This window comes from Sceloporus occidentalis, unplaced genomic scaffold (assembly GCF_023333645.1).
Source record: "Sceloporus occidentalis isolate IW3139 unplaced genomic scaffold, rSceOcc1.0.p SCAF_2, whole genome shotgun sequence".
NCBI classification, from domain to species: domain Eukaryota; kingdom Metazoa; phylum Chordata; class Lepidosauria; order Squamata; family Phrynosomatidae; genus Sceloporus; species Sceloporus occidentalis.
The window spans coordinates 29,846,343-29,864,645 of NW_028316982.1; the positions used below are offsets into that span (position 1 = coordinate 29,846,343).

General features: G+C 41.0%; 1 protein-coding gene across 2 annotated transcripts in view; it reads left to right on the plus strand.

Moving 5' to 3' along the window:
- Positions 1-7,884: 7,884 nt before the first annotated feature.
- The window catches only part of PLCH1 (phospholipase C eta 1), a 155,365-nt gene continuing 144,946 nt past the window's right edge, over positions 7,885-18,303 (plus strand). For both annotated transcript variants that reach the window (XM_089508998.1, XM_089509002.1), the window contains exon 1: positions 7,885-7,983. In XM_089508998.1, coding sequence (XP_089365124.1) covers positions 7,905-7,983 — 79 coding nt within the window. In that variant the 5' untranslated portion in view covers positions 7,885-7,904. The remainder of the gene's footprint in view (positions 7,984-18,303) is intronic.

The window sequence follows — 18,303 nt, forward strand, 5'->3', positions numbered from 1 at the left end:
CAGGGCTGTGTGAAATAGAACTGGAGAAAGAGAATTTTCTACCAAATGAAAATAGGAATTTTAAAAATATTATATTCCCTCCAACTGTTAGTGATATCACCTATTGACATTCAAATTTTTTACCTTGCTTACTACCTTAATTTAATCTCAATTTTTTGCTGCTATAAAAACTGCCATCTTTTTCTTCCTTTTGCTCTCTACCTAACACCTGCATGTTTTGCTTAAAGCTGGAAACTGATCCAAGTAACTGCTGGTCCTTATGTTTCTCTTTGTCCTAGCACCCTTAGGTGTAACATGAAACCTGCATAGCACATAGGAGAGTCCTTACCCTCCATCAAAACACTGTGACAAATGCAGACTTTATGGCTTTAATATTAACCAGCATTTTTCACTATCCCTCTTTGACTTAACTTTGCTTAACAGCCAGCTTGTTGAAGAGTTTTTGACAACCTGAAAGCTTGCTCATTGTTTGTCTGTTTTCCTTTCTTTGTGACCATAATGCTGCAATTCATGACTGAGAATGCTGGTGTCCTTCTATGGACTAATTCAGCAATTTCTTATTTACTATTTTACATGCTCAAATTGTATCCCACCAAAGCAGCTTATAACAAATATAACCTATTTTAAAACAGCACTAATTTACAACCATTTAACATTTAATACAACATTAAGAATAAAAGTACAGGACTGCCTTCTCCTTTTAAAAGACACTTCTAATGCAATCAATTAATAGACTTTGAATTATGCCTGGAAACATGGTTTGCCAGTGAAGCTGTTGCAAAAGGAGGTTACATGTTCCCTGTAAACTTTACTAATTTGAAATCTTAAAGTTGATTTATTCTTCCTATTTGCCCTGAGTGCTCATTTGAAATTATTGACACTTCTTTGTGTTTTGAAACCTTTGTCATGGAGAAGAGCAATAACTCAGTAGCAGAGCATGTGCTTTCCCTCCAAAAGACTCAGTACCTGAGCTCTGCACATTGGGCTGGGAAAGATTCCTGAGCGAGACATGGGAAAACAGCTATATAGTTCGGTATAGACAGGGCCGGCTCTAGGTATTTGGCCACCCTAGGCAAGAAATGTTTTGGCACCCCCGGGAGCCCCTCATAATTATTTTCACCCCTTGATTTCCACTGTTTCATTTGTTAAAGCTAAACATGACATACAACTTAAGTTCCAGTCCCTCGTCATAGTACTGAGAATTAGTCAAAAAGCCAATTAGGTTTTTACAGGTTAAAGACTTTTTTTATTGCTATGACATTTGGAATGGAGTTTCAATAAAAAACACAGAAACACAGGAAAATAGTGTTTTTAATGCAAAACCGTAAAAAGCGATATAACAACAGGTAGTTATTCCCCCCCCCCCCCCATTATTTTTACCAGAATTTGTGCAATAAGACTTAAAACCCTAATGGCGCTTTTCTTGCTTTCATGCCTAGAACAGGGTTTCTCAACCAGGGTTCCTTAGAACCTCAGCGTTTTGAAAGAGGCCGCTGCAATTTCCATGAGTGATGGTGACTGGGAAAAACAAACACACACATTTTAAACCGCTTGATACAATTTTTATGCAAGGGTTCACTGAGGCCTGGAAATTATTTTAAGGGTTCGTGCAGTATAAAAAAAGGTTGAGAAAAGCTCAACTACAGGGTGCAGGTGAGACCCAAAGGCAGATGCTACCTGCTCCCACACCTTCTAACCATGAAGGGATGGAAACAGGAGTGTCCTTGCCTCATCTCCTTTCACACACTAACAGCCACTTGGTGAGACTCAGGGCTTAGGCATGGCATACTCACTATCTAGTGAAATAGCCTGTCCCTTACTAATTCAAAAACGAGCGTGTTTGGTTAAAAACATGAGTGTCCAGCAACAGGTAATGAAGAACTCACAGTTCAGGAACTGCATGGTGTGAAATAACAGCAGTGCGTGTTGTGCCATTTGATGTATTTATTATTAGGAGCATATAAACCTAGCACAGTTTCTATTGCTCTTCATTCACAGGGATTGTCAGGGATTTGAAGGGTTAAAACACAGCACACAGGGAAATGCTTGATGTGTGTGTGTTTGACCATGAGCATTCAGCAGAAGGACAAGGTTGATCTGCACAGCTGATGCTCATTGGCTCAAGGACACTTTAGTGTCTAGGTGCACGTAGCCATGGATGATGAAACCATGTGTCTGGATTGCACAGGGGACACTTGTCATGGTTACACACAGGAACTCACTGGGTTTGGGAGACCACATGGTCTGGAGTCTATATAAACCCGGAGGTCGCAAGTGATAGCTTGTGGGTTTGTAGCAGGAGTTGGTTTGGTATGGTTTGGAGTTTTGGAGATAGCAGTGTGAATAAAGAGCACTTCGGGAGACTTTGCTTCTCTGGTGGTTTATCAGTAGAAATCTTGCATCGCTTTGCTGAGTGTCCCCGGAGGTTCCTGCATTGCTTCAGTTCCTGGAAGACATCCAGTTGCTGTCATCTCAACTGCTTTTGGAGCCACGCTTCAGCTTCTAAAATTGTTAGCTCTGCTCAAAAGGTCTGATTTAACCACAGGACTCATTTGAGTTGCTGACAGTGGTTGTTGCACTCCAGCAGTTGCGCTGACAGGGATGTACCCTACAGGTAACACAGGGCAAAGAAGCACCTTCTGGGCAGCCCAGGAAAGGGTAGGGAAAGAAAGGGAAGGGATAGAAAGAATGGGAAAGGAAGGGAAGGATGGTAAGAAAAAGGAAGGGAAGAGAAGAGAAAGGAAAGGAAATGAAAGGATAGGAAAGGGGAAAAGGAAGGGGAGGGGAGGGGAGGGAAAGGAAAGGAAAAGGGAAGGAAAGGATGGGATGGGAAGGAATGAAATAAAAGGAAGGGAAAGGGGAAGGCAACTAGAAACTCGGAGGAATCTTAAGAGGGCACCCCCTCTCTCAAATCCTGCCTTCATCACCAGGGTCCCCCCACCTGCCCTGAGGCCCCTTTCAACTGTAGGCTCCCATGAGACCTGGCAGGGCACTGGGCCTCCTCTATCTCTCTGAGTCGCATGGCTGGGCAATGGACAGGTGGCGCGGAGTGCATCGGCGAAGTCTGTCCCTCAAGAAGGGTGAAGGGGCGCCATAGCAGCAGCACTCCCTCCACCATACAGAGAGAGAAAGAGAGAGGCTCCCTACTCTCCTGCCCCCTCCTTCTCCTGGCTCCCTCCCTCCCAAATGGTGGAGGCTGTGCTGGAAGCCTATTTATAGCCCTGCCCCCCTCTCCCTCTCTGCCACCCCTAAATTTTGCTGCCCCAGGCGGCTGCCTAGCTTGCCTATATGGACCAGCCAGCCTTGGGTATAGAGAAAGTAAAGCTTCATGAATCTGACTAAGTATAAGGTGGTTTTCTACCTGGGAAATGGGGAGTTGCAAAGTCACTTTAAAAAAAAAGGAAATTTCTGTTATCTTTTATATGTTACTTTTAATTTTTTTTAAAAAAATAAAGTTATGTTTAGTTTTTTTGTGGTTATTTTGGGCTATGTTATGCTTGTTTTTGTTTGTTGTATGCCCTCAACTCATTTCCGACTTATGGCCAACCCTAAGGTGAACTTCTTGGCAAGTTTTTTCAGAAGGAGTTTGCCATTGCCATCCTCTGAGGCTGAGACCATATGACTCTCCCAGCATCACCCAGTGGGTTTACATGGCTGAGCTGAGATTGGAATCCTGGTCTCCAGAGTCCTAGTCAAACCTAGCTAAAGCCACTACACCACACTGGCAATTCTAGTTGGTACTAAAAGGAAGACCTTAATTCATTACAAGTAGCACATTAGTAACATAATGTGTTTATTTATCATAGAATGCTATCTGCTTTAAACAATTTTTAGAAATATTGAGTAAGTAAATAATGAGAAAAACAAACACATTTTTAGAAGTAATGAGTTACACCCATGATATAGGTTTTTAAGTTACATTTGAAAAAATACCATATCTGTTCGTTACTTTTTTTCAATCTTTTGGAGACATTTTGTGATCAGGCTACATTTTGAAGAAATACAGTTGCTACTTAAGTTTTCTTAAAGTGTATCTTTGGAAAGTTTGATTCTTGAAAGGCCCTGGTTACAATGAGATGGATTTTGCAAAGATGATTTGAAGGGATAAAGAATCTTTGAAAAGGAATTGAATAAAATAAAGTAAACAATGGAAGCCTTGTGAAGAGAAATCTAATTATATTAGTTCCTGAAAATGATAGTTACAATTGGTTGCATTGTTTGCAGCTGTTACTAGGGGCTCAGAAAAACTAGTTTGTGTTTTAAGGATTTTTTTTCTAGAGCAAGTGGAGTATTGACACTGGTACACAGAGCCTTGTATGGACCTTTCAGTTTATTATTCTTGCAAGTTTACTTGTCAGACATTGTCATTTGAGCTATTATTAGTTAGCAAAATGCCTAGCCCTGCAATATCTGGGGATGGAGAGTTTGTAATGCTGCACATTAAGTTATAGACATAGAGGATCTTATTTTGGCTTCATCTTGAATCTTTCAAAGCACACAGCTTGATTCCCCTCATATTGGAGATGTTGACAAAAGCAAAATCTTGCTAGCTAGGGCAAGAAAGTTGGAATTTTGTATTCAACATTACATTAATGGGGAGGAGGAACCCTAGTAAGGTACACATAGCTGTGTGAGGCTTTTAGGAAGTGGGAGTGCCTTCCTGCCATCTGAATTCTAATCTAATCAAACCATCTCAAACTCATCATGATTTTGTCTACTTAAGATCATCAGCAAAGGAACACTTCATAGCCCAAAACACTACTGTCAATAGTAAACACACTATCATTCACTATGAATCATGATAGTTAAAAAAATCTCCACCCAGTCAGTGCTTGTGGAAACACATGCTTATCTTATGCTCATTTCTCTTAATCTGAAAACAGAGATAGTATTATCACTTGCATTATTTGATCCAGGGTAACTCCTCTCTCAGGTAACAAACTTAAAGATTAAGGCCCTGTCCAGACCAGCATGAAAAGCTGGCCTGGGAACAGAGTCGGGGCATAGCATCCTGATGACGCATGCCTGACTGACCCCCCCCTGCCTGGGCGCCCTGACTCGAGACGGCACACAGCATCATGGTGCACCTCCGGCGCTGTGTCCAGATGATGCAGCACTGAAGGAATGCCATATGGCCATGCCATGGTGGCTATGGTGCCCTTTTGAGAGCGCAAAAAGGAGCCGCTTTTTGTGGCTCCTTTTTGTGCCCTCGACAGGCCAAACCTGGGCCGTGGTGTGAGGTAGCCGTGGCTCCGATCCGGCTAGGAAAGAGGCAACTGGAGGCCTCTCCTTTATCTTTGGTTCTGTGTACCTCCGTATTCAGTTCAGATAGTTACCTTGGTCCCTCCTCCCTTTTTTAGTGTTTTCTGCCTTTGTTGTTTTTATATTTGGTTATTAAGAGCTTCAAGATGGGAAGTTCTTGGGGATCTTGAACTGGGACAAAGGCAGGCTATTAAACAAAAAACAAAAACAAAATAACAGATAAATAATAAAACATCAGCTCTTTTTCATCAGCTAAATGGTGGCATGCAGTGTGATACCTGAAGAAACCATGCAAGGTATTGGCAGATTTTGTCCCAGTCGACCAGGGTATCCAAGAGTTTGCAAGGAACACACCCAGCTTTTTCTATTGTTCATTTCATTTCATTTTGCTATTTATTTGTTGTATTTGTATTTTGCCTTTCCTCCAATGAGATCAATATTGCATTCCAAGCCTCAGCCCAGTAGCATAAACAGTATGCAACACTATTCCTCATAGGACTTGAATTACAGGCCATTTCGCTGTCTTGGGAATTTCCTGGTTTGTCAGTGCCCTTAAAATGTGGCACGAAGAACTGAGTACAGGAATACCTCAGTTAACAAAGCCCCCAACAATACTCTTTTTTACAATTTCTTTTTTGCAGAAGTCTAGCTGAGCCCCTCCCCTTCACTAATAATAATAATAATAATAATAATAATAATTTGTATCCCGCCCCTCTGAGAACAATCGGGGTGGCTAACAAAGTTAAAAATACAGAACATATAAAATCCCTGATACTCTCCCCTCCTTAAAAAAGTATTAAATCCACTTCTGTTTAGCTAGAAGTCCCCCTGCCAAGTACCAGCATTGGGAGGATAGTGCAGGGGGGCTGGAAAAGACTATAAGTGTTGGGTTGCAACAGCTTATCTGCAGCGAATAATGCAATAAAGCTTGACCTGGGAAAGAATGGGATTCTACTCTAGGTGATCATATTGTAGCTGTGTGTGCTTATGAACAACAGACAAGGTAAACAGTTGCCTCCAGAAGCACTTCTTGAGCATGTGAAAGAGCAAAACAGAAAGAAAGGGGGGAGCAGATCAGCTTGCCTCACTAGTTACCCTAGCATGTTTTAAAAGCAAAGTTTCCAAAATGGAAATAATAAGAAAAGTGGTGGTGGTTGAAAGAAGGGGAAAAAAATCATCCTGGGCTCATTTTGAAATAGGCTTTCAAGTGGTCTATAGAAAATTCAAAATGTTCTTGTTTATTTAAGCAGGGCTACCTGGATAAGTAATGCATACATAACTATTTGATCTAGTTGTTTCATTTTGTTGTTTCTGTTGTTATGTGCCTTCAAATAATTTTCAATTTACAGTGATCCTAAGGCAAACCTATAATGCAGCTTTCTTAGTAAGAGTTGTTCAGATGAGGTTTGCCATTGCCCTCCCATGAGGCGGAGAGAGTGTCACTTGACCAAGGGTTTCATGGCTGCACTGGGAATCAAACCCTGGTCTCCAGAGTTGGAACCCAGGTCTCAAACCACTACACCATGTTGGCTCTTGTTTCATTTCACATATGCATAATGCTAGTTTTAAATAAAATGTTTGATGAAATGTTCTTCTTTTTGGTGGCATTGGAGACTCCCTGTTCTTTCTACCTCTGGTGCCATAGTTACTGTTAAGGAAGTAAATCCCAGAAACACATTTGCTCACCTGTACAGTAATGAAAGGTAATAGTCTTTTCCTTGCCACAAGTATTTCATCAGATGCCTTACAGCTATCTGTCAGTGTTGCTCTCATTTCTTACTGTTATTATTATTATTAAGCTTTATTTTTATAGTGCTGTAAATGTACAGGGCACTGTACATACATTCTTTTTAATTAGACAGTTCCCTTCCCTCAGGCTTACAATCTAAAAAGACATGATGCAAAAGGAGAAGGGAATGGTGGTGGGGAAGGGGATCAGGTGCAGCAATTCTTCTCTTCCTCTGAGGCCTGGACCAAGGCAGGTGGACTGAAGGGAGGGCTCTTCTTAATCGAGGCCAGGCCCAATGGAGCTGGCCCTGCCTCTCCCTCCCAGGCCGGATGATGACAGATGGCAGGGAGAGAGGGCTCTTCTTCTTCAGGCTAGGCCCATTGGAGAGGGGCCTGCCTTTTCATTCCCTCCAGGCTGGATGGCTTGCCCTTCTCTCCCTCTGGATGATGGTGGATGGATGGAGGGCCTTCTTTTCAGGCAAGGCCTAATGGAGCTGACTTGCCTTTGTCTCCCTCTGGATGATGGTGGGCATTTCAGATCTGTTTTAAACTGTAGAAAAAGCTGGGCATGTTCTTGAAAGTTTCTCATCCTCCTGTGTCACTAACATGGAAGTTTTTCTCTCCCTGCTTTCTCTGGGAAGTTGGAATGCTATGAGAACAGCCTTTGGTACTTTGAGGATGGGCTAATTACTGTCACTAGCAGTCTCTGAATCTCAGGCAGTAATTGTTGCTGTACATAGCACATTTTTGTATTTAGCACAAAGACTGGCCCAAGACATTTTCTTTCTTGGGACTAATATCACTACATTGTACTTATTTTATGCTTAATGATCACATTTGTTTTACTAACACTTATCCCCTCCTTAATATTGCAGGATAATTGTCTTTGATGCTCAGCAGACAGCCTCCTGACCATGAGTTACTGGAACCTGGATAAGAGAAGCTGTCTGAAGTACTGCAGGCATTTTTTGGTGGACAATGGTGTTTTTCATGGTAAGGCACATAATACCATTTTTCATTTCTCTTGATTCTCATTTCTTATCTACATACAAGTACAGAACAAGTTACACAGTAGAATTTGCCAAACTAATGGTACTTACCCACTAACAGATATGGAGTTTGAATGCTGAACCTTGTTACAGGAATATGGATTTGGTGCACTGATTTGTTATTATTTTTGCTCAGTGAAAATACTGAAATAAGGAGGAAAGCAAAATCAGCTGCATAAGTCTAAATGTCTTTGATTTTGGTGAATTTCATTTGATTGACATTTCAGAGTATAAAAATGCAGATTCAACTCTAGAATGTTGGCTATAATACAACATGGATGGAGATGGACCTCATTAAGATGTTGTTGGCAATTAGTTATGTTATTGGAAAAGAAATTAGTTCTATGTATCAAGTTATTTTCAAATTCTGAGACCACACGGGCCACATTGTCAATACTGTTGAAAGGAACATTGGCCTTCATGGGTCATTTCCCTCCACTGAGGTGGCTCTGCCAGGTCTTGTTCCATGGCAGCGAGAGTAATGTCTTATACCCAGCAAGTGGGCACAGCTCTTTGGCTTTTCATATGGCATCCTTTGCTGTTGGAGTTCCAGAGCATGATGGAACCTGTACTGCTTTCCTCTGTGTATTAGCAACAAGATTTTGGCAAGAGTTTTTCCTTTTGCAGTGGTTGGAACCCATCAATACTATGTTTTGTTAGGTTTATTTTATTTATTTATTTTACCACTGATATTCAAAATAGCAGTGATGGGACTATTGTAGAAATCACATAGCAACAAAACAGGGTTTCCAAACAAATGTAAACTTGATGGGTACGTGGAAACTGCCACCCATTACAAGTGCTTCCAAGCCAGGAAGAAAATGATGCAAGTTCATCATCTGAGGTCTTTCTTAGGATGTCCTGCCATCAAAGGTCAGGTAGGACCCTTGCTTCAAGTGCATTCCGTTCCTCAGAGAGCTAGACTGGGCACCTTCACTGGTGACTCTGAAGTGCCAGATTTAAAATCTAATTTGGTTAAGCTTTCTCTGAAGTGTGGAGTTATGCCATTAGTTTACTTTACTTCATGAGTAGGCAACTGTAGCAGGTACAGGAGCTTGTTCTGCCTCAGGACTCAACAGAGGCCATGTAGACTGCCTTCAAAATGGGAAAAACCAGAAGTGGACAGAAATCTACTTCGCATTTTGGAAGACATTTAAAAAATGTTGAGCAATGTTAGGCTGAGTAGTGGGGGTTGGGGAGGAAGGGCTGCTTCTTATTTAAAAATTAATAATTGCTTCTGGTGCTTCCAGAAGAGGTAATTTATTCTTTATTTATTACTAGAAGAAGGATGATTGTGAAATTGTGGAGGAATCAGTGGCTGATAAAACAGTCTTGGTGGCTGCATATGACTGCCTTACTAGCTGATCAGACTGCTATGTGTGTTTTTAATGGTACTTCCGTTAGGAACTTGCTGCTACTGTTTGAGCTAGACAGGTTGTACTAATTGTTTGCATGATGGTTTAGAAAACTTTTTAAGTTAAGGAGTCACAGATATATTTGTCCTTAACCAGTCTTTGGGGAGGAGGATGGATTGAATGAAGGCCAATAAACTGAAACACCATAATAATAATAATAATAATAATAATAATAATAATAATAATAATAATTATTATTATTATTATTATTATTATTATTTGTATACTGCCCTGTGGCGAACCAATCCGGGCAGTTAACAACAGTAAATATAACAAGAGTAAGATATAAAATTAAAACATTATAATCCCTCCCCTCCTTAAGAAAGTATTAAAAAATATGACAGATTAAAAACACCATCATGAGATGTAGATACTTACTGTACATGATTCATTCCTTCAGTTAACTTGTGTTGTTAATATTCTGAAGGGGATTAAAGCTTAAAGGACTATGTATAGTTTGAGTGTACTTTCCAACTCTACCTGGACAGAGATAACTTTGCAACTTGTCATTCATGCTCTGCTAAACCTCCTTTCTAGACTGCTGCAATGTGTTCTTGGGTCCAAAACATACTGCAGAAAAAATCCAGTTTGAGACCTTTTTAACTGCCCTGGCTCAATGCTAGGGAGTTCTCGGAACTGTAGTTTTGTGAGACAATTAGCTTTCTCTATCAGAGACTTCTGGTACCACAGTAAACTACAATTCCCAGGATTCCTTAGCACTGAGCCAGTACAGTTAAAGCGGTCTCAAACTGGATTATTTCTGCAGTATGTTTTCAACCTTGATAAGTGCTACAGTTGAGAATAGTCTGGAAACTTCCATTGGTCCAAAAGAGAGCAGTTAGAATGTTGAGTCTAGCCAATATGAACATATTATGCTTCAAAATTTGCAGTGGCTGCCAATCTGTTTCCAAGCCCAATTCAGATGTTTTTAATATTCAAACTCCCAAATAGATTGCAGCCAGTTTACCTGAAGGGGTGTTCCATTAAATGCTAACTTATCTGGACCCTAGAATCATTATCCACAACATTTTGGGTACCTGTGATAAAGGAGGCGAGGGGGGGGGGGGCTACAATAAAGAAGGCCTTTTTCATTGATGGTACCCTGTCTGCTCTCCCCAGAGAGACACACTTGGTTCCTGTATTATATGGTCTTTCCTGCATCAGTGAAGGCTTTTCTGTTCTCCCAAGCATTTAATGAACTACATCAGTGATTCTGCACCTTGTGCTGTTATCCTTCTATTGATTTTAATTTTGTTTTATATGTTGAATTATTTTATTTTCTGCAGGCTTTGTTTTATTCCTTATTTTTCTTAACTTCATACTCTACTCCTTTAGCCATTGATTTATTGTATAATTGTTGTGTTTTATAGTTTTTAAAAGACTGTTGAAAATATAAGAGAGAATAGAGAACTCTGATTAGTTGGTGGCATTAAGTGAACAAATAATATGATTTTGAAAAAAGATAGTCACAAGTTATCTCAGATCTCTGAGGAAAACACTTACTTTGATTCATTCTTACAGTGCCTACTTGTTATTCTGAAACTTTCCAAGTGCAAAAAACTTAATGTGAATATCTACAAATGTAACAAGGGTCAACATGTTGTAGTGTTGGACTAGAATTCAGGGCTCATGCACATTATGCATTATGCAGTGCTATTATTCCACTTTAACTGCCATGGTTCCATCCTATGGTAGCCTGAGGTTTGCTATTTAGGAAGGAGTATTTAGAATTCTCAGCCAAAAGTGATCTAGTGCTTCACCAAACTACAAATTCATGGATTTCACAGGATGGTAACATGATAGATAAACTGGAATAATACTATAATTGTATAGTGTGAATGTACCACTGGCTCAAAGCTCCTGGGTAAATTACATTCTCTCAGCATAAAAGACAATGGCAAATCAATTTTGATGAACGTTTGCCAAGAAAATCGTATGAGAGGGATGACATAATTTGGGCTTGACCTGTAGGTATGTAAAAACTCTAGCTGGAATGTTATATAGGAAGCAGTCCTTAACTTGTTGGTACATCTGCTGGTATCCCTATGAATTAACTCAGGGATACATTGCCATAATTTGCTGTTTAGTAGAATGGGATAGAATAATGCAATGATGGTGAACCTTTTAGAGGCCAAGTGCCCAAACTGCAGCCCCAAACCCACTTATTTATTGCAAAGTGCCATGTCCCTCTGGCTTTCTAGTAACAAACCCTGGCAAATTCTGTGCTGGGGCGATGGCACACGTGCCCACAGAGAGGGCTCTGAGTGCCACCTCTGGCACGCCTCCCATAAGTTCGCCATCACTGGATGGATCTAATGGGGTGGGGGTGGTTTAAACTGTGGCTTAAGTTTTGATCCCTGCAGGAAGTAAAGGCTAAAACACACTGCAGAAATAATTCAGTTTGAGAGTACTTTAACTTTCCTGGTTCAGTGTTAGGGAATCCTGGAAACTGTAGTTTATTGTGGCACTAGAGCTCTCTTACAGAGAAGTCTAAATGTTTCACAAAACTACAGTTTTCAGAATTCTTTAGAACTGAGCCAGAGCAATTAAAATGGTATCAAACTGGATCATTTCTGCAGTGTGTTTTGGACCTATGCTTTGAGCTTTGCCTGCTGTACAGTAGAGGGCAGCAGGGGATTTAAAATGAAGAATTTCATTTCTTTCTGTCTTTCTAACCCATCATGTGCAACTGTAAGAAATTAGATATAATTAGATTTCTGTGTCTTCACACATTATTAAACACAAGTCAGGGTTCAGCTTTGCAGCAGTCAAAATTAAAATTAAAAAGGTTTAAAATGGCATTTCAGCACCCAGTTTTGAAACAAGAGCTAGCTTTTGCAACTGCTCTTCCATGAATGGAGTCCTGCTCTTTATCTCTTCCCACCCTTTCCTGAAGTTGCCCAAACCTCTTGTAGGCTGTAGGGCTAGTTCAGAATGCAGATGTGTTTAGAGACACAGAGTTTTTGTCCCTTTGCCTTAAAGCAAGGGAGAGCAAAGTATGGGGTGCATGTAGGCTATCCCAAGACTATTTTGGCAGCCCTTTACTACTCCAGGTTCACTGGGCTCCCTTGTCTAGTCATAGTGTCAAGAAATAACAGCCCTCCTTTTAAATAGCCACATTGTTTAACATAAAAAATAATAACTAGAAGAAGACTTCTGGACCTTTCTGTGAACTCCATTATTTTTTAGCCATTGTTCCGGTCCCCAGAGGAACCAGAGGCAAACATTAGCTTCATACCCACTGCTGTTGTTTTGCCTTAAGGACAGAATTCAAAGGAGCCAGAAGGGATTGTGCACCACTCCCTTTGTGAAGAGTGCCCTTTCCCAATGAGAAACACGCACTTAACCTAGATATGGTGTAGACTGCCATTTCATGATTGAGAAAAGCATTATAGTATAGTGATGAGGGTGTTGATCAGAAACCTTGGGAAGTGCAGTCTACACAGAATGACTTTTCCAAGCTCTGGTACTTTGCTTTTGCTCTCATAATTGCTCCAACATTGGACTCAGTCCATTTCCCAGCAGTGAGTGATTTTTGCTACTTATTGCATTGGTCACACAAAGGGTGCAGGGCAGTTGTAATAGTGAAAAAAACTTCATGTGAGTAGGAGCCTGTTTTTTGTTTAATGTCTTCCTGGGTAGGGTTGCCATATTCTAGTCCCTCATATCAGGGCATCTCATTTGCATATTATGCAAATTATTGCAATTATGCATATTATTAATTTGCATTCTGATCATGCAAATTCAACATGTTAATCATTGCACTTTTTCTACCATAATATTTCAGCCTCAGTACCAATACCGAGTTCTCCCCCCCCCCCCACTTTCCCGCCTAGCTGGTGTGAAGAGTGGAAGGCTTCCAAGCTTCCCCAGAGAGTATGGACACGCTTTAGCCTCTCGAAGCTGTTTGGAAGTGAAGTTCCACCATGCTGTCTAGCAGTAGGCTGAAGCCACAAACACAATCACCGCACAACACAAAGCCATCTCTGCTCACCTTTTCCCCTTTCCTTTCTTCTGGGCCTGTCTGAAAAAGGGAGAGAGAATGGAAGAATAAGGTAGCAATTCTACACCTAGGCAATAGCAATTGGAGCTTGCAAGGTGCCAGTGCCAGTCTTCTTGCATAGTTTCCTGCTTCGTCACCACTGCCACATTTTAACCTACCTATTGACTTCTGATGAAGAAGAAGCCTGGTTTTACTGCTTCAACTGGCCCTGCTAGCTAGGACATTTTTAGTCCCTTCAATATGGGATTTTCCAGGTTTTCTGGGACAAATGGCAGCTCTATTTCCTGGAGTATCCCTAAAAGCTGGATCTTTTGACCCCTCTCACACTTTTAAAGAAATATCTGTGTTTCTCCTGATGCCCCTTTTTACTAACTTTCTTAAGAAAAAGCAGTTATGATCTTACAATCATGTGCAGTAAGTGATAGAAATAGTATTTGGCTTGATACTGTGTGTGGCTATGGAGTTCCTATTTGAGACTTTGTTATTTTGTAAAAGTATTTTGTGTAGGGAGATTATCACACCAGGGCCAATTCAACAATGATAGTGAAAGGTAATGAAACAGTACCACTATAGCACTCAATATTTTCACACAGGTGTGCAATCGCACGATGACAGTGACATAAATAGCCAATAATATCATGATTGCATTCTGCACACATCCATGAATGAATAATTAGTATATAGGAATTGATCATTTCATGCATGCACTATTTCAGTGCTACGGCGCATGTCTACAAATCATGTTTCCGTCCCACACAGAATACAATACAATAAAATAAAATTTATTATTTCACCACTTTATTTTAATCCAGTGTGAACAAAATTGTGCCCCATATCTAAAAAGAAGACTGAAATCCACTTCAAAACCAATCCTGGCAATGAGGACAGATTGCTTCCACTGAAATGCAGTCTGGATTGCTTCCCCAATAGTGTAAAAGAAGCATAATTCACACCCTCACAATAGTGCTTCATTCACGCTATTGAGAAGTCATTCATGGGACATCCCTGGGAATGGTTTGTTGGAGGAGCATTCTGTGTTCTTCATGGGAGAAGTCCTTGATGAGCGCAATGTCATCTGAAAATCTTCAGTGCAATCATGTGATTATGCTAGGGTGTTATGCCTTTTAGTCCCATTTTTTCCCCTGTCTGAAAAATCTCCAGATGGTGGGTGTGGCTATGGAGTTAGAATCATAGAATCATAGAGTTGGAAGAGACTGCAAGGGCCATCCAGTCCAACCCCATTCTGCCATACAGGAAATATCAATCAAAGCATCACCGACAGATGGCCATCCAACCTCTGTTTAAAGACCTCTAAGGAAGGAGACTCCACTACACTCCGAGGGAGTTTGTTCCACTGTCGAACAGCCCTTACTGTCAGGAAGTTCCTCCTAAAGTTGAGGTGGAATCTCTTTTGCTGTAGCTTGCATCCATTGCTCCGTGTCCTGTTCTCTGGAGCAGCAGAAAATAAGCTTGCTCCCTCCTCAATATGACATCCCTTCAAATATTTAAACAGGGCTGTCATATCCCCTCTTAACCTTTTCTTCTCCAGGCTAAACATCCCCAGTTCCTGAATTCGTTTCTCATAGGGCATGATTTCCAGACCCTTCACCATTTTAGTCACCCTCCTTTGGACATGCTCCAGTTTCTCAATGTCCTTTTTGAATTGTGGTGCCCAGAACTGGACACAGTATTCCAGGTGGGGCCTGACCAAAGCAGAATACAGTGGCACTATTACTTCTCTTGATCTAGACACTATACTTTTATTGATGCAGCCTAAAATTGCATTGGCCGCATTACACTGTTGACTCATGTTCAACTTGTGGTCTACTTGGACTCCCAGATCCCTTTCACATGTTCAGCCAGGTGTCCCCCATCCTATATCTGTGCCTTTCATTTTTCCGCCCTAAGTGCAGTACCTTACATTTCTCCATGTTGAAATTCATTTTGTTAGCTTTGGTCCAGCTTTCTCATCTATTCAGGTCATTTTGAATTTTGATCTTGTCCTCTGGGGTATTAGCTGCTCCTCCTAATTTGGTGTCATCTGCAAATTTGATAAGTATGCCCCCAATTCTGTCATCCAAGTCATTGATAAAGATGTTGAATAGCACTGGGCACAGGACAGAGCCCTGTGGCACCCCACTGGTCACTTCTCTCCAGAATGAAAAGAAGCCATTGTTGAGCACCCTTTGGGTTTGGCCAAGCACCTTAATGTCTAGATTAGAAGGTATGTGGGAGAGAGACATATAGGTCATATATCTTTTCCACCCACATGCTGCTTCTTAGGGTGGGACATTTGTTCTACCTTACGGAGGACAGTCCTGTTTTTGCCAGTTTTCTATTTGAACAGCTATCTTATCAAATAATTTGGAAAAAAAACCTTTTTTTTTTTTAAAATGGGAAGGAGAGCAGGTTCTTTAATATTACCCATCAATGCTTAGCACATATACAACAAGTTGACAGGGGCACAGGCCATGAGGTCATAGTCAGCTTTTCCACCTGCATGCTGCTTCTTAGGGAGGGACAACCAATTACAAATCCTTTTAATAGTTACCTTGTCTTGCCTACATTTTACAGTGGGCCCTCGCCTTACGCGGGGATCTGTTCCGGATCCTGCCGTGTAAGGCGAATTCCACCTATGCTCAAGCCCCATTGTTTCCAATGGGGCTTGTGCGCGGCAGCGCACGGGGCGCAACGGGCGCGCACGCCCATTCAATTGAAAGGGACACGCCGCCCCTTCCGCCCTGCGCGCGCCCCACGGCTTGAGCATGTATGCTCAAGCCGCGTAAGGCACGCCCGTGTATGGCGCGGGCGCGCTGTATTAGCTTGTTTGCAAGAATGGCATGGGGACCCCTGTCAAAGGCCTTTCTGACATCAAGATATACTATTTCCACAGCATTCCTTTCATCTACCAAGATGGTAATTTTATCAAAAGAAGAGATTAGATTTGTCTGGCATGACGTTTTCTCTGAAACCTGTATGAGACTTCATTACTTTGTAAAATAATTTTGTGTAGGACAACTAAACAGCATATCAGAAAATGGGCTAAGATGCGTTAAGACTACCACTGATGCACAAATGTGTTGGGAAGTTATAGCATTTGTTCTTGCTCTACTTGTTGTTTTTAATCCAAACAAATGTTTCGATAATCTTGGACTGTTTTCAGGCAATTTCCAAAACCAGATGCAACATTTTCCAGTCTTCAAGTGAGTTCCTTTTAAATTCTAAAACATATTAGAACAACCCCCCTCTCTCCACTTTTTTATTCTTAGCATTAACAGTGCTGTAGTACCTCTGTGAAATAGTGCACCCAGCAAGCCCAAAGAGTAGGATTTTGAGAAATGAGGCATCTTTAGCTCATTGTGGAAGTGACTCTCCTCTGCAAAACTGTACAGTATTAGATATTTTTGTATGTGAAGTGTGAGAAGCATTATTTGATGTTACCAACAGTGCTCTCTTATTCAATAGCAACATTTCTTTCTCAAGGAAGTTATTTGTATTCATTGTCATTTCCAGCCTTCTGTCTTCTCCCCCCACCTACTTGTACATAAGATACCTACCTCAATGCTAATTTGGGTGATAATATGAAAAGGACTGAAAAACCAATATCCACTTTTTCTTCTAAAGCAGCTAGAATTACAATTAGCATGAATTAATTCAGTCTTTTATCATCTTGGAAACACAGTGTTCATCAGATTGGCAGTATGAAGTCAAGCATACTAGAGGTAATAACAGTTAGAATCTCTAATTTTATTTGTGAAAAAATGAAATATTTCTGTAGAAAATTTCCTGTGACTTTAACGTTCCGTTTTGGATCAAATATCAAGCTATACTGCAAGCCATTAGATTTTTCTAGACATCAACTGACCAAGGAGAATATGTTGTTTGTGTCTCTTGTCTTTGGAAGCTACTCAGTGTGACTTCAGAAGAACCCAAACAGTGGTTCATAAAAATTGCAGGGGTGAAGGGAATTACCTCAGATTATTCATTTCTCCAGATACTTATTTACTGTCTCTGCAGTTCTTTCAAGTTGCAAAGGGGCAGGCTTTTTTGCTAGTCAGTCAAGGGAATGGGGAACGGAAGAGGGAAGTAGGCAATGCTTGGCCAGATTTTTTTTGTCTCTGATTTCAAAGGTTCTCTGCAAGTGATCAGTTGAGGACTCTCCCTTCTCTAGCAATTTGCAAGGCAAGGGAAGGTGTGTGTTTGTATGGAAAGGGGGAGAGAGATGCAGTGGACTTGGCTTTTGTCTCTTACCCCATCCATTACTGTTTCAGCCTCATCTACTACAATCTCTTGATAGGCTGTGATGTGATCCTTAATAGAAGAGGGATTGTCCACCCTGGTTGTCTTAGGGAAAGAAAGAATTGTTTTGTGCCTTCAAGTCATTCCCGACTTAGGGCAACCCTATCCCAGGGTTTTCTTGGCAAGACTTGTTCAGAGGCAGTTTGGCTTTGGCTTTCCTCTGAGGCTGAGAGAATGGGACTTGCCCAAGGTCACCTGGAAGGCTTCCATGGCCGAGTGCGGATTCAAACCCTGGTCTCCAAAGTCATCGTCCTGCACTCAAACCACTGCATCACACTGAGTCTCGAAGGAGGAATAATCTTAGAATAGATGTGAACTTTCCCTTCTTTCAGCCTTTTGTCCCTCTGCTGAAGGGAAGCAAATATTAGATTCCTCTGTTACATGTGAAAGAGAGATTGTGTCTCAGGGTGTATAAAGAAGATCTTATTTCTCAAATGTGGATTCATTTGAGGAATAAAAACTTTTTGTGCATTCTGAGGCTCAATCTTTCTTTCACTTCCCATTGATTGGATGTTTTAAATTCATTTCTTAACCAGCGTTTATTAAC